Source organism: Natrix helvetica, assembly GCF_964273705.1.
Source record: "Natrix helvetica genome assembly, chromosome: 3".
NCBI classification, from domain to species: domain Eukaryota; kingdom Metazoa; phylum Chordata; class Lepidosauria; order Squamata; family Natricidae; genus Natrix; species Natrix helvetica.
Window position 1 is genome coordinate 35,744,107 of NC_138549.1, and position 15,454 is coordinate 35,759,560.

Below are 15,454 nucleotides of genomic sequence, written 5' to 3' on the forward strand. Positions count from 1 at the left end.
GCACTTTAGAAGCCTCTTAAAGGCTATTCATGCCCTTTTAAAAATAGGCCCATTTTCGTGGGAGAGTGCAAAAACTTTTTTTTTAATTTGCCTCTTCAAAATCTTGGTGCGTCTTATACTCCGAAAAATACGGTAGTTAATTTGCATTTAGTGTTAAGGGTTCAAAGAATGTCAGGCTGAATGATCAGCCCCACACATTTTCACCTCACCAAATCTGGCCCTCCTAGCAAAAAGCTTGGACACCCCTGGACTAGAGCCATTCTCTACTCTAAAAGTTTAGGTGGATTAAAAAGATTAGAAGTTTAGAAGGATGCAGGAGAAGCATTTCTATGCACTAAATGAACGACTGATAAAACAGGATTTCAATTCTATGATACAGTGATTGGGCAGCAACATGTTTACTTATTTATTTCTTTTATTTGATTTCAATACATTAAGGTGGCATACATAGCAGTCAATTTGCTCCATATCAACCTTCTAACAAAAGTACTTGAACGAATAAGGGAGAAGCTAAATAAAATTCTTGGAACTCTTGAGGGTCAAGACTAGTGAAAGCAATTATAGGAATTAGTTTTCTGCAATGACATCAATAGTCATTCATGCATAACATGAATAAGAAGAGCAGGGTAGACATAGTAGCATATAGGAGGACTTAATTAAATTGCCATCGTGCCAAGCTCAATTACCACCCATAGCTGTATTGGAGTGCAGCTGGAAGTTGTAAGATAATAGAAATCCCTAATGTCAAATGTGTAATTCTAGAGGCTTAGGTTCCACAGCCTTGGAACAAACTCTGGAGAATCGTGATTGTCTTGAATTCCAATCTGCAAGCAAGATCTGGGAAATTGTAGAAAGTGGTGGATTGGCCTGGAAGAGAATAGTTAGAAGCTGTTATAGAAACACCAAGACCAGGAGCATCCCTTAAGCCCCTAGAAATGAGATTTGGCCTGACTCCTCCTTGATTAAATGGGGTATAGGAGAGAGAAGGTAACTAATTTTTGTAAGGTTCTTTGCATAGTAAATAGATACATTATACACTCACAAGTTATAATACAATAGTAAGAACAACTTTATTATTATAATAATTTTTTAACACTCACTAGGAATGAAGTATGTTGAATACTATTTTTTGACCAAAATGACATCAAAGATATTTCCTTTCTTGAACTGAATATTTTTAAAGCCAGCTGTATTGAAGAGTATACGATGTTCTGATGTTGTCCGTGCTTTTCCTTCAGAATGAAGCAACATTATGACGCGGTACATATGAGCAGGAAAAGACCCAGATATTTCTTCATCAATAGTTGGTTCCACTACTAAGACTCCACCACCTGTTGCAAAAATAATTTACTAACTCAGGAATAGGTTCCCTAGAAAAGAAAAAATGTCCATGCATCTCATTTTCATTCCTCTGACTGTGGCCCTTCTTCAGTAGTGGGATTCAGCTGGTTCACACCAATTCAATAGAACCGGTAGCTAAATTTTTGCTCAGTCTCTGGCACTGGAAGCCAACTCTCAGCCGCATGCCCAGTCACCCATTCATATCTTGCCATCTCTTCCCCCCCCCCCCTCACCGGGCATGGCTCCCTTTCATTGGGACATGTGGAATGAGATAGGGGTTCCTCTTGCTGTCTCCTCTCCCCCACCTCACCAGCATGGCAGGGCTCCCTGCACCTCATGTAGCCAGCCACCCCTTTTATCAATACAATTTGGAGGTGGCAAGTGGGGAGGGGCGGAGCAAGGGAGGAAGAATATTCCCAACTACTGGGCCGACTGACTTCTTCCCAGCAGGTCTTTCTCTACCTTTCAGTGTCGGCCATCAAAGACAAGATTTTTGTGGGCAGAAGAGCTTGCCCCACCCACTACTGCCCAGATGCCCTTGCTTCCCTCAAGCATTTCTTTGCCTACCTGATTTCCAGCTCCATTGCATTTTTTAGTCTCTGGATTTAAAAAAAGGTTCAATTAATCAATTTGAACTTCTTGTTCAAAAAAACCTCGCAAAGTTGGAATTGATTTAGTGAACTTTTTTAGTGCAATAAATTTGTTTCCCTGCACACAATGGTGAGAAACGTGATTAAGAAACGTGACGTAGCTGGAAATCAGGTAGACAAAGAAATGCTATGGGGAAGCAAGGGGATCTGGGTGGTGGTGGGTGGGCCAAGCTCTGCGGCATGGCAGTGCAAAGGAGAAATGGACAACAAGGCAGCTTTCCCTCTTTCCCTGCTCCTCCTCCTTCCCTCTTGCCAGCTGCTCCATTGCCCATTTCTCCATTACAGTGCAGCACCCAGGATCCACTTTGATAGCGGGGGGGGGGGGAATTTACCTGGCCAAACTAACCCCACAATCTGACCTACATTGGGTCCAGCTACGATTGTGCTGCCAACTTAATTCCTCACCCCTCTCACTTTTGCCCGCAGACTGACCAACGCCCCCTGCACACAACTCCACAGGGAGGGGGGAATCCCTCCCTCCACTTCCCCCCCCCCAATTCTTCACCTTCCTGTGTGAGATCTCAAGAGCTTCAACTCCTTGTCTTTATGGTAACCTTTCCTCCTCATTCTTCAGAAACCTCATCTCTTAAAGGGGCCACGTCCAGAAGGCTGAAACAGCCTCAAGACCAACATGCAGACAAGCACCCTCAGAAACAACCTTTTGCCAAAGGGTGGAAATTTAGCAGCCCGTTTTACCAGGGTCAGTTTGGCTGTCATAGGAGAATTGTCCCACATGTGTGGCAGAGCTGAAGCACACAGATGGGCCATGCCTCGCACAACCGCCAACCTGATCCTGGGCAAACCAGTTGTTAAATTATTTGAATCCCACCACTCCCTTTTTCCCACCACTTTCCCCATCTTCCAAAAACATTGTTTTGGTCTATTTTTCCCTAGGTTAAATCCGTCGTCTATTTTAATCTCCTCAGAGTCCTAAGTGTTCTCAAAATGTTTTGCCAATCCACAGCTACTTCTGCATTTCCTAACTCATAGCACATATTGCTTTAGCCCTATTTTAACCGATTGGAGGCCTTAATCTGCTCCAGGGATGAATTCAACTTACCTTCGCTACCGCCACATTTGCAAATGTCAGCGTGCACAGATTGAGCACTATCTATATTTTGTCAAAGGTTGTTGCAAGTACAGAAAAAAGCCACGGAGGACTCTGATTGGCTTGCTTCTCTTCCCATTCAAAATGGCAGTTTTTCTCTTTCTGACAATGCAAATATGCCTACCTGGTTTACAGGCCGTAAATACTTTTGTTAGTAGCTGGATACACTTTTTATCACTCCAATTAAACAGGACTCTTGATAAGATGTAAAGATCTGCTTCAGGAATTGGATCTTTAAAGAAATCCCCTGCAAAAAGAATAATTCATTTAATAAGGTAGAAATCAAAGTCTATTATCACTTTGGAAACAGAATGTATTCTCTCTTTCACAAAGCTTGATTTGACAGTGCCACTAGCTTCTTTCAATAGTGTTTTTTGAAATGGCAGAAATATTGATTCCAAACATATATTACCTTCTTGGAAAGTGATCTGGGAGTCATCTGAAAATGCATTAAATTTTTTAGATATTTCCACAACTTCAAGAAGATCAAAAAGTTTCACAGTACAATTTGGGTATTTTGAAATCAATTCTTTAGCTAAGCCACCGCTACTTCCTTAAAAAAAGAACAAAATGCAAAAAAAAAAGGAACTATGTAAGAAAAAGTATCCTGCATATCAACATTTTAAACAATTTACTAAAATATTTATGATTTTTTTTTTAAAAAAAAACTTAGCTCATTGGGGTTTTTTTATCCATCTGGACTAATCAGGCATATAATATTGTGATTTAAACAAATATATTCGTTAAGAATTGTCTGATTTCTTCTCCTACATTGTTGCATTTTTATTGCTGTCCTTTTACTATACACATTTTTTTCTATTTCTTTGAAAACCTATTTACTAAATATTACTTCTTCTATCCAGTGACTCTTTGCATAATTTTTTCTTCATTACTTTGCTTTATCAAAACTAAAGACCACAATTTTATTCTAAGTGGCTGCAGTGAAATTAGTGTAGTTAATCCAATCTTTTTTCTACATTATTGTTATAATTCCATGCAATAGTATCTGTTTAAAATCAGCTTTTGCCTTTTTCCATCCTATGAAACCATTTTTAAAACATAACACCAGTTATATAAAATTGGATAACTGTTTGATGGTGAGGATAATAATTCTAATCCAACATAATTTCAGAGCATGATGTTGGAAAAGATAGTTCTATGATTTTCATATTGTTATTGTCATCCCAGGTCCAATTGTGAGAATTTTCCAAAATTTCTTCAAAAGCAGCTCAGTTTTTCAATGTGTTCACTGGAGATTGATAGGGAGTACTACTTTGTCATATTAAAATACATGGCTAGCAAAGCAAATATTGTATCTGTAAAAGTCCATTGTATGCACATCAGGTGTTTTGTTCGAGCAACTTTTACCCTAAAAACTCCACAACAGTAAATGTAGAACTGTGGTGCATTCTGTAATTGTTTTCATACATTTTTTTTCTTTGTGTGCCTTCAATGAAGTCTTGAATCCTGGCAACTGCCTGGATAAGTTCCTGCTGTCTTCTTGTCAAGATTTCAGAACTGGTTTGCCATGGCCCCCTTCCTAGGACTGTGAGAGACTGGCCCAAGGTCACCCAGCTGGCTTTATGCCTAATGCAGGATTAGTACTCACAGTGTCCTGGTTTCTAGTCACTACACCACCTGGTTCTCTTTTCATATTATGCATCATGGCAATAACTCAACCAGGCAAGGGAGGAAAAAAGAAGGAGAAGAGTGCTTTCATCTTTAAATTTTCTCCCACTTCTTTCCAAACAGGACTGTTGCTACCGTGTTTCCTCGAAAATAAGACATGGTCTTATTTTCTTTTTACCCACAAAATATGACTTGGGCCTTATTATGAGGGGAGGATTTATTGTTTTGGGGTTGCCGGGCAGCTGCTCTCTTGCAAGCAGGCTCCCAAAGAGCCGGGCACAGCCTCATGAGCGAATGGCTGTGTTGCGCTGTGCCCGGCTGGACTGGGAGTTTGCCAGGTGGCTGTTCGTGAGCGTGGTCTCTTCATGGCTGTTGTGTTCACCGCTGCCCGGTTCCCGCGGCTTGGCACCTTCAAAATGCCAGTGAATGGTGCTCTGCATGGCTGGAGAAGGGAGGTTGCATGAGCGGCTGTTCCGCTCTCGCTCACACACCTCCCAATCTCACAATGCCCTGGCCTAGCTCTCCCTGCAGAGCTAGGGCACCTCTGCTGCTGCCACTGCCACCGCCATCCCAGCATGGCTTTTTCGGCAGCTTTCAAACCAAGTCTTCCAGCAGTGACTGCTCTGGGTGTATGCTCTATGGTTGTGGGCCAGATGCCGGCAGAGAGTACAACCATAGAGCGTACACCCAGAGTGGCCACTGCTGGAAGACTCAGCTTGGAAGCCACCGAAAAAGCCATGCTGGGATGGCGGTGGTGGTGGTGGTGGCAGCGGAGGTACCCTGGCTCTGCAGGGAGAGCTGGGCCATGGCATCATGAGATTGGAAGGTGCGTGAGTGAGAGCGCAACAGCCGCTCGTGCAACCCCCATCTCCAGCTGTGCAAAGTGCCATTCACTGGCATTTGGAAGGCGCCAAGGCAGCGCGAACAGGCACTTACATGGCTTGGAGATACCCCTAGGTCAGTGATTGGCGCTGTGCCCAGCTGGTAAGGGGGTTTGCCGGGTGACTGCTCGTGAGCGTGGTTGCTTCATGGCTGTTGTGTTGCACTGCTGCGACAGCACACCACAACGTTCGCCCCTGAGGCTGTGCCCGGCTCTTTGGGAGCCCGCTCGCAAGATAGCAGCCACCCGGCAACCCCCCTCTTCAGCTGGGCACAGCGCTGCTCACCAACCTAGCGGTATCCCGAAGGCGTCAAGCAATGCGATCACCTTTGCCTCCCCCCCCCGGTTCCCGCAGCTTGGCACTTTCAGGATACCACTAGGTTTTTGAGTGGCGCACTGCCTGGCTGGAGGTGGGGGGTTGTCCAGGGGGCTTATTTGCAGGGGAGGGCTTATATTTTTGCCCACCAGAAAAATGTGTCATGGCCTTATTATCAGGACATGTCGTATTTTCAGGGAAACATGGTAGTTACTTTGAGACATCCAGTAATTCTGATAAACAATTTTAAAAATAGTTATTTATAAATAAAATTCAAGCCTCTAGAAAAAACAAGATCACAAGATGGGATCTTGCAATTCTACTTTTGCAATTGGAGAATTATAAGATCTCCAGAGTATGGCATGGTATTAAATTGCTAGCAATATGCAGGATGATGACTTTCAGGTACTTACCACCCAGATCACAAATGAGCTGAAAACCAGAAAGATCAAAGGCAGAGACCACTTCTTTTCCATGCAGATTCCAAGCCTCATCCATGTACCTGAAAAAGGTTTCAATGCTTTCCTTTGATCTAGAATTGAAATTTGTACTGGCAGATGGTTAACAGAGCTACAACTAAGTACAATACAACGTGAGCAGCATTTGATCATGAAGCTAGAATTGCATTTTTCATTATTCTATTCATTTTTTGCAGGTTTTTGTGTTAATACCCTGGTTTTAAAGAGCAGGTTGCTTAACATCTGGATTGAAGTAAAATGGCATTAGGTGCCCATTTGGGGGCTGAATGGATTATTGCTATTTCCATTCAGTTTATGCCCTGGGGAATTCCTGGCCAGAATTGCTGAATATGCCAATATGTGCCTCAGGGTCAGCTGTTTTTGAAGAATCTCAAAAATAGCCCAAACCTCAGGAATTTTGAATTATTTCCAAGCCAGGAAAAAATGATTAGATGAGTTTTGGAGCAGAGGTTAATGAGAAAAAAGACAAGATTATGACAATCCTATTCAGCACATCTCTCCACTCTTCTTCTCGTTGCAAACCATCTTCTACAATTTCCATTAACTGGTGGTAAATTGTCCGTAGATATTTTGCAATCTAGTCTCAAAATTTCTGATTGTAGCTTGGATGGAATATGAGCCCAGTTAGAGCAAAGCTAGGCTTTGGTTCTGCTTACGGCATATTGGCCAAAATCAGTGTTGGTGGGTAGTATTGCTAATGTACTCTTTCTGTCTTATTAAAAAGTTTCATGAAATTTATAAAAATGCTTTTACCTGTACACGGGTCCATAAAATTCCTTTGAAGAAATGCCATATATTGATAGAATCTGAGGTTTCCCATCCCTGCAGCAATTTTTTTGGTTTTTTAAAAAATTGAAAGCAACAAAAATACCATTAGTGATTACATTTTTCCCCTTTGTCTCCAGCATCAAATAGTACTTATATTCAAATAGTGAATCATATTGCTTGTAAACATTAATTTAAAAATAATACAGGCTTTATTTATTTATTTATTTATTTATTTATTTATTTATTTATTTATATGTTTGTTTGTTTGTTTGTTTGTTTGTTTATTTATTTACTGAGCCGTTGTAGACCGTCCCCTCTCCTGAAAGGGACTCGGGGTGGTGTACAGTCCATACAAGAAATACATCATATAAATAACTAAATAATTGAACAGTTAAAATTGTTAAATAGGAAGATAGATATGGAGGAGGTTAAAAAGAAGGTTAAAAAGAACTGTACAGCTGAGTAAAGTATATAAATATAGTTTTAAAACCCCTAAAAATATCCCATAAAATTACATTTAAAAACAATTCCCCTAAAATACCAGTTAAGAAATATGTCTGCCAGGAGGTAACAGTTATGATTGTGCCAGGCCAGCTAATCGGAACAGGTGAGTCTTCAATTTTTGTCGGAAGGAGCGGAAGTCGGTGGTGGTTCTAATGTCGGGGGGGGGGAGGTCATTCCAGAGGGTTGGGCCCATTACAGAGAAGGCCCTACTCCTTGGTGTCGCCCGTTGGCATTGCCTAGTGGACGGCACCAGGAGAAGTCCCTCCCTGTGAGAGCGAATTGGCCGCAGGGATGTGTGTGGCAGGATGCAGGATGTAAACAGTACTAGAATCCTGTGAAGTGAGTAAACTGAAATTAAATCTTTATATCCATCTAGTTTCTCTACTTCTTTATTATTAAATAGTATGAAGATCAAATAAATTCCTTTAATCAATCCTTTTGAAGGCTTTTTTTTAACTTTGAATAAAAAATAGATTCAGGAAAACAAATAGATCCAGGAAACTACAGACCTATCAGCTTGACCTCAATACCAGGGAAGATTCTGGAAAAGATAATCAAGCAATGAATCAGCGAACACCTAGAAGCAAAGTAATAACCAAAAGCCAACATGAGTTTTTCAAAAACAGATCATGCCAGACTAATCTTATTGCATTCTTTGACAAAGTGACAAAATTAGTGGACCAGAGGAATACTGTTGATATAATTTACTTGGACTTCAGTAAGGCTTTTGATAAAGTAGACCATAACCTACTACTAGATAAAATAGAAAAATGTGTGTTAGACAGCATCACCACCAGATGGATTCATAACTGGCTGACCAACCGCACTCAAGATGTAGTCCTCAATGGAACTGCATCTACATGGAGGAAAGTATGCAGTGGAGTATCCCAAGGCTCTGTTTTAAGCCGAGTACTCTTCAATATCTTCACCAATGACTGGACGAGGGGATAGATGGGGAACTCATCAAATTTGCAGATGACAACAAGCTGGCAGGAATAGCCAACACTCCAGAAGACAAGCTTAAGAATCAGAAGGATCTTGACAGACTTGAACATTGGGCACTATCTAACAAAATGAAATTCAATGGTGAAAAAAAGTAAAGTTCTACATTTAGGGAAGAAAAACAAAATGCACAGGTACAGTATACTGTATATGGTACCTTGCTTAATAATAGTAACTGTGAGAGGGCTCTTGGAGTCTTAGTGGACAACCATTTAAATGTGAGCCAGCAGTGTGCAGCAGATGCCAAAAAAGCAGTTCTAGGCTGCATAAACACAGGGATAGAATCAAGATCACATGAAGTGTTAATGCCACTTTATAATGCCTTGGTAATGCCACGCTTGGAATACTGGATCCGGTTTTGGTTACCACAATGTAAAAAAGATGTTAAGACTCTAGAAAGAGTGCAGGGAAGAGCAACAAAGATGATTAGGGGACTGAAGGCTAAAACATATGAAGAACAGTTGCAGGAACTCGGTATGTCTAGTTTAATGAAAAGAAGGACTAGGGGAAACATGATAGCTGTGTTCCAATATCTGAGTGGCTGCCACATAGAAGAGGGAGTCAAGCTATTCTCCAAAGCACCTGAGGGTAGAACAAGAAGCAATGGGTGGAAACTAATCAAGGAGAGAAGCAACTTAGAATTAAGGAGAAATTTCCTGACTCCAACACTGAAAGTTTTTAAGAAGATGTTGGATAACCATTTGTCTGAAGTGGTGTAGGGTTTGCTGCCTAAGCAGGGGGTTGGACTAGAAGACCTCCAAGGTCGCTTCCAACTCTATTCTATTCTATTATGCTCTTTGAATTCTGATATCTCTCTAACATGCTCTTGGTAAAAAGATTGTTATTTCACCAATGATCTTTTCTTACCTTACAGCTTCAGGCAAGTATTGCAGTGATGAGTATGCACATTCTGAGAAAAACTTCATGGTATAATACTGAGACTTTGGGCTTGATTTAGCCAGAAAGACATCAGCAAATTCTGTGTTTCCATAAAGATCTGAAAATGAAAGCATAAAACAATTGCTTCAAAATGCCATTGTTGAATTCCATATACTTTTGAGATGAGCAAATCATAAGGTTCATTATAAATTATTACATTTCAGTTTATTTCAGTCACAAAACCCAAATCATTTGATCTGGCAAACGGATTGTGCCTGATGATGTTGAAACAAGTCACAGGCTGGCAAAGTGGCTGAGTTCTCTGGACATAAGCTTTATAATGTAACAAATTAGTTAGCAAAACTCATAACTATGAACAACCATTTCAAATTAAAAGAAGAATGAGAAAAGAATGGCCAGAATTTGCTAACTCCATGAAAAATAATGCTATGTGATAATTTTTAAACAACCGTAATTGCTTCTCCCTGCTAACGGAATCACCTTTGCCATCCTTCCATTCCACTTTCAGGACCTTTAACTCCACACAGGCCCCCAGCAGCGTCTGCATCCCGGTGAGACTGGTCTTCAAGCACTCGGCCACAGTTGCAGATGATAGCAATTTTCCTGACTCTCTCAGAAGATCGAAGACACCCAACTGACTGGCAGTAAATATAATCTTGGAAGAAATGGGCAGATGTACAAAAAAGAAAAAGTGTGAATATAGATTCAAGCTTTTTAGGGTTTCAGATAACACAGAGAACCATACTTGCACTCCAGAGAATGATACGCTCTAGGAATCAGGAATTATTATATATGGTGACCAACCAGTTGTGCGATTCAATTTTTTTTACTACCGGTTCTGTGAGCATGGCTGGTGGGCATGGCTTGGTGGGCATGGCTTGGTGGGCATGGCAGAGGAAGGATACTGTAAAATCTCCATTCCCACCCCACTCCAGGGGAAGGAAACTGTAAAATCTCCATTTCCACCACACTCCAGGGGAAGGAAACTAAAATCTCCATTCCCTCCACATCCCAGGGGAAGGTTATTGCAAAATCCCCATTTCCTCCCAATCAGCTGGGACTCGGGAGGCAGATAATAGATGGGGGTGGGGCTAGTCAGAGATGGTATTTACCGGTTCTCCAAACTATTCAAAATTTCTGCTACTGGTTCTCCAGAACTGGTCAGAACGTGCTAAATACCACCTCTGCAAGCAACCTGTCCCACTGCTACTGTTTAATGAGTAAGAGAAAAAAAACGGGCTCATAGATCTATTTATTTGCACCACATTCTCACTTCAGAATAGTGATTAACAGCCTAGAGGCACTCAACAGCAAGATTTATGTCTTATAAATGTTATAAATAAAAAAAATTAAATGGAGCAACATTATTGCAACTAGTAAGATCTCTCTTGAGTGCTGGGTTTATTTAACTTATTTGTGGGGAAACAGTTGGGAGGAACCATACTTGCGTTAGAAAAAAAATTCAGTGATTAAGAATTGTGCAAACATGTTTAATTTTTTAATTGTTTTTTAATTGATAAACAAAAAAGAGAATGAAAGCAGACAAAACACAAAAATAATAATGATAAAAATATATATACTTTGTCAAAAAAAAAGGGAGGGGAAGTATTTGTGAAATGCAACCAAAATTTGTGAAATACATCCAAAAATAGTATATTTCAGTAAATCCGTAAAGAATTAAAAATCCATGTGTGTGTGTGTGTGTGTGTGTGTGTGTGTGTGTGTGTTATCCATAGCCTTTGAATACATTTATATCTCTGTTATTAACCTACTTATGTATAAATTATTTTGAATTAATTTCTCCCATATTTCATTATACTTGTCCATGCAAAATCCATGTCTTCTTCAATCTTCAATAAGTGGAGGGTTCTACCAGGTCTTCAATCCATTGAATAAATGGAGCCATACATTTACTATATCTTCCCAATGCTGTGTATTAGTTTTTTTGCCATAATAGGGCTAGAATTTGTGTCCTTTTCACAAATTCCATTTATCAGGTTTGTGCTTCAAGATAATATTCTGTGAAAGTTTTAGCTTTTGTTGTACATATTTATATAATTCACTATTTTCTCCCAAAATTTGGTAAGTGTAGGACTGTAAAATGTCTATGGAGATTCTCAGTCATCCAGGTCATGGTTGTCCCAAAGGCGACTGGTTCGCCCAAACCCGTAGTGGAAATCGCGGGTGGCCATGCGCACCTGCTGTGGCTCTATGGCATCCCATTTAGGCTCTTTTTTTAGGCAAAGCGCATGCGCAGAAGACAGTGCACATGTGTGGACGTGCTGACATGTGTGCACACACATTTGCGAACCGGTAGGGAAGGTAAGTGAATACCACCCTGATTTACTTAATGCTTTTGGGCTTTCACTTAATATCTGTGGCACTGACTTAATAACTGTAATGTTTGCTTAACTGCCATAGAAAAGGCCCTAACTTTACTTCCAGCCATGCAAGTACTTTCATTTACATCCCTAATGACTTACAACCATATTTCAAGGCTCCGTAATGATCATAAGACGAGAATTGCCTGTATAAAATTCCAAAAAAAATTTAAATTGATATTTTATAGCCATTGAAATTTTACACAGACAAAGAATATGTTTTTGTAAGTTTGAATATCTCATACATTATTTGTAAGTATTGCATATCTTACCTTTGAAATTATAAATGAATGCTGGTGATGAAATAACATTTTTATATTTTCAGTTTCTTCAGATGAATGCGTTGTGTTCTTAGGAAGTTCTGCAATAGTCCTCTTCATATTAAATCAAAAATATTAAATCTTCAGTTCTCTAGGCCAGCACTTTAGATTTTTATGATTTGATGCCACAATCAGAAAGTCAATAAATAAAGCCTTAAAGGAATTGTTTTAAATAAAGCAAAAGGAAAGAAGGAAGGGAAATTTCATTAAATATATGGCAACGAGAATCACCACTATTCACAGAAACACAAGTAAGGATATAAGGACATATTTTCATTGATTCTAAGAATGTTCTTAAAAATAAAATACCCTAAGAAGAAATGTAATTACATATTTATGAAAATTAGACGAGTTTTAATCATAGAATGTAGAAAAAGCTTATTTAACTATTTAGAATACATTTGTCTTTTCAAATGAAATCAGTTTGCAAGCCAAGCTATTGCCTTTTTCTTCTCCTAGATCTCTAGACTGTAATGATAAATGTAGAAAAGGGGGAGGGATCTAATAAAAATATTAATCAGGAAGATTTCAATGTGAACTAATTATGGTGTTCTTCAGACATGAGTTGATCTTGACTCATTCTGAGACCATGGATATTCATGTTCTCCTCCTGGGTGCAGTATTGCACAATTACCATTAAAAATAATATTTTACAAGTATTAAACAACACTGGAATTCTGCCCATTGGAAAAAAAATCTGCTGCAGCTTTCTCCTTGTTAGAAAAGAAAAATCTGTTATGGAGAAAAAGAAAGAATAGAGTAGCTGCTCAACCTGTATCCATTGTTACTCTCTAGAGTGTTTATATCCAGAGACCTCCAAAATATATTTATTAATGAATAGCTCATCCAATCCACATTTATCTGACCCCAATTACCTTACATGTATCATATTAGTATTTAGTTGTCAACTTTAAGGCAATTATTTGGTATGTCCTCTTTTTCAGTACAACTCATCTCAGAGATTATTGATGTGTGCAGAAAATAGGAGGAGAAGGGTGCATTTTATGCTGACTCTGTAAACCACTTAGAGGGAGCTGTAACGCACTGTGCAGCTATATATATATATAAGTCTAAGTGCTATTGCTATTATGTATGTTCATTGCTCTGAGTTATTTTGTACTTGATAAAGTACTTGATAAAGAGGAGGGAAAGATTCTGATAAATAAATAAAATCAGAGATGTCAGAGAAGCGATTTAATGCACTAATGAAGGAACTGGTAACATAGCCTTCAATGATAGTGTGAATTTCTTCATTAAAATCCTGATTCTATTTATTTCTTCATATTGTTAGATTTCTAGTTCATCTCTCTCCTCAAGACAGCATAGACAGCACTTTCTCCCCCCTGGCTCTTCCCACAACAGCCCCATGAATCTGAGTCTCCTCAGTCATATTATTACATCTTCATTTCCAAACTCTTTGTCCAAAGAAGAATTGCAAGCATGTCTTGTATGGAGACAAAGCTTTTAAAGTTGCAGGTAAACTCTACATATACAGAGGAAATTGGATTCATTTTTCAAATATTTTTTTATAAGAGGCTCTCCCTCAATGTCGTTTTCTGTGTTGATCTTTTGTTAAAATATGGGTTCAAAGGTACAGACAGAAATCTTTCCAGAACTCATATGAAGAGGTTTGTGACTTTTATAATGCATACATACGCACATGCACTTTGACTAATTGGTTGTGACTCAAATTGTGCAATAACAAACTTGTGCTAAGGGAAAACAAAGTACCAATTTTGCTAACTATGTTTTTTGGTGACATGGGCCTTCCTGGGTAAGGAGGACTCAGTGAATATCTTTCAGGGGTATATGCAGGAATTTGTGTGACATTCAGTCTTCGGTATGTCTGATCTCAGCAGACTTTTGCTTTCTTTCTAAACTGAGACAGGCTGATATGGGTCTCTAATCATTCAACTTTTGATGACATGTAACAATGGAGGGACTTGCCAGGCAATGACAGCTCAATGCCTCTTACAAAAATCTGCATGCTGATAATGTGCAGATTGCAGCTGAGAAGAAGAGTAAATCAGAAAAAAATATAGTTTGCTCAGGTTTAATTAAATGGGCCAATAAACTATTGACTCAGCAATTGGTTAAAGCTATCTGTGTAGTTGCATCCTCCTGTTCACTAAGGCAGTTCAGATCTGTTCTTGGAAAACTGGGCAGATTAAGACTGCCTGTTTTTCCACAATAGTAGCAATGAAGCTAAGAGAGGGTTTAAAAGATACACCCAATTTTAATACGTACTATAAATTTTATTGGGGTGATACTAGCTTCATCAGCAGGGTGAGGAGGCAGCAGAGAATGCCTGATGCAAGGTAGAATATGTAGTCCTCACAGAACAGGATGTTCTATCATGCAAGCTGATAGAAGGACTGACGCCACTCTGGGTTTCTGCCCAATTAGCTACACAACTACACAACTAAAGTCATGGAGAAACAGAATCATTAGTTGATAGCTTAATGGTATTCATACAAAGACAGAGGAAACAGTTGACAACTGTGCAGTTTGTTTAGCCTACTCTAAGAGGACTAAGAGGACTACGGCCATGTTCCTCCTCACAACACACAGTGAGGTAACCTTTTCAGATGATGCAATTGACTTTGACCCAGTATTTCCTATGGTATCCCTGGTTATAAAAATGTCACCTTTAAAAGAATTAAAAATATCTCCCTATGAAATTGTATATGGACAATCAAGGCCTTTGGGCTTTGAATTGATCTCAATTCCAAAAGGTGTTTCATTCAGATTCACGGTTAACTTAATTACAGTGTATGTGTTATACAATCTGTTCAACAGCAGCAGCACCAAACCAAAAGGATTACATTGTAATCAAAACAGGCTACATCAGACTATACCCCATAATCAATTACAAGCAGGATATTGGATGTATCACAAAGTGCATCAGAGAAAAGACTGTCTCTCTCCAAGGTGGAAAGGCACAGCAGTGCAGATTTGACAGTCTGACCTCATGAATTCACCTCTGTTATCTCAGCTCAAGCTCCAGAAACCGCAGAAGCAACCTCTACTAAAGACATGATTCTAGGCTTTTGGAAAGTGAGCAGACGAGAAAAAAAAAGTGAAGTTCTGACTAAGAAATCCTGAAGAGCTCTGAAAATAAGTTCTAATATATATTTTTGAGAGAAATAGTCCTCAGTGCAGTTTAACTATAACAT

The 15,454-nt window shown here is 39.4% G+C and overlaps 1 protein-coding gene across 1 annotated transcript; it reads right to left on the reverse strand.

Annotated features, from left to right (window-relative positions):
* Positions 1-459: 459 nt before the first annotated feature.
* LOC309389365 (acetylserotonin O-methyltransferase-like) lies at positions 460-12,338 on the reverse strand (the record flags this gene model as incomplete). Its single annotated transcript, XM_081947636.1, has 9 exons — positions 460-867; positions 1,101-1,331; positions 3,224-3,346; positions 3,512-3,648; positions 6,334-6,456; positions 7,157-7,225; positions 9,545-9,674; positions 10,058-10,232; positions 12,231-12,338. The coding sequence occupies 8 exons, from the start codon at positions 12,336-12,338 to the stop codon at positions 1,123-1,125; spliced, it is 1,074 nt and encodes a 357-aa protein (XP_081803762.1). The 3' UTR covers positions 460-867; positions 1,101-1,122.
* Between the last annotated feature and the right edge of the window lie 3,116 nt (positions 12,339-15,454).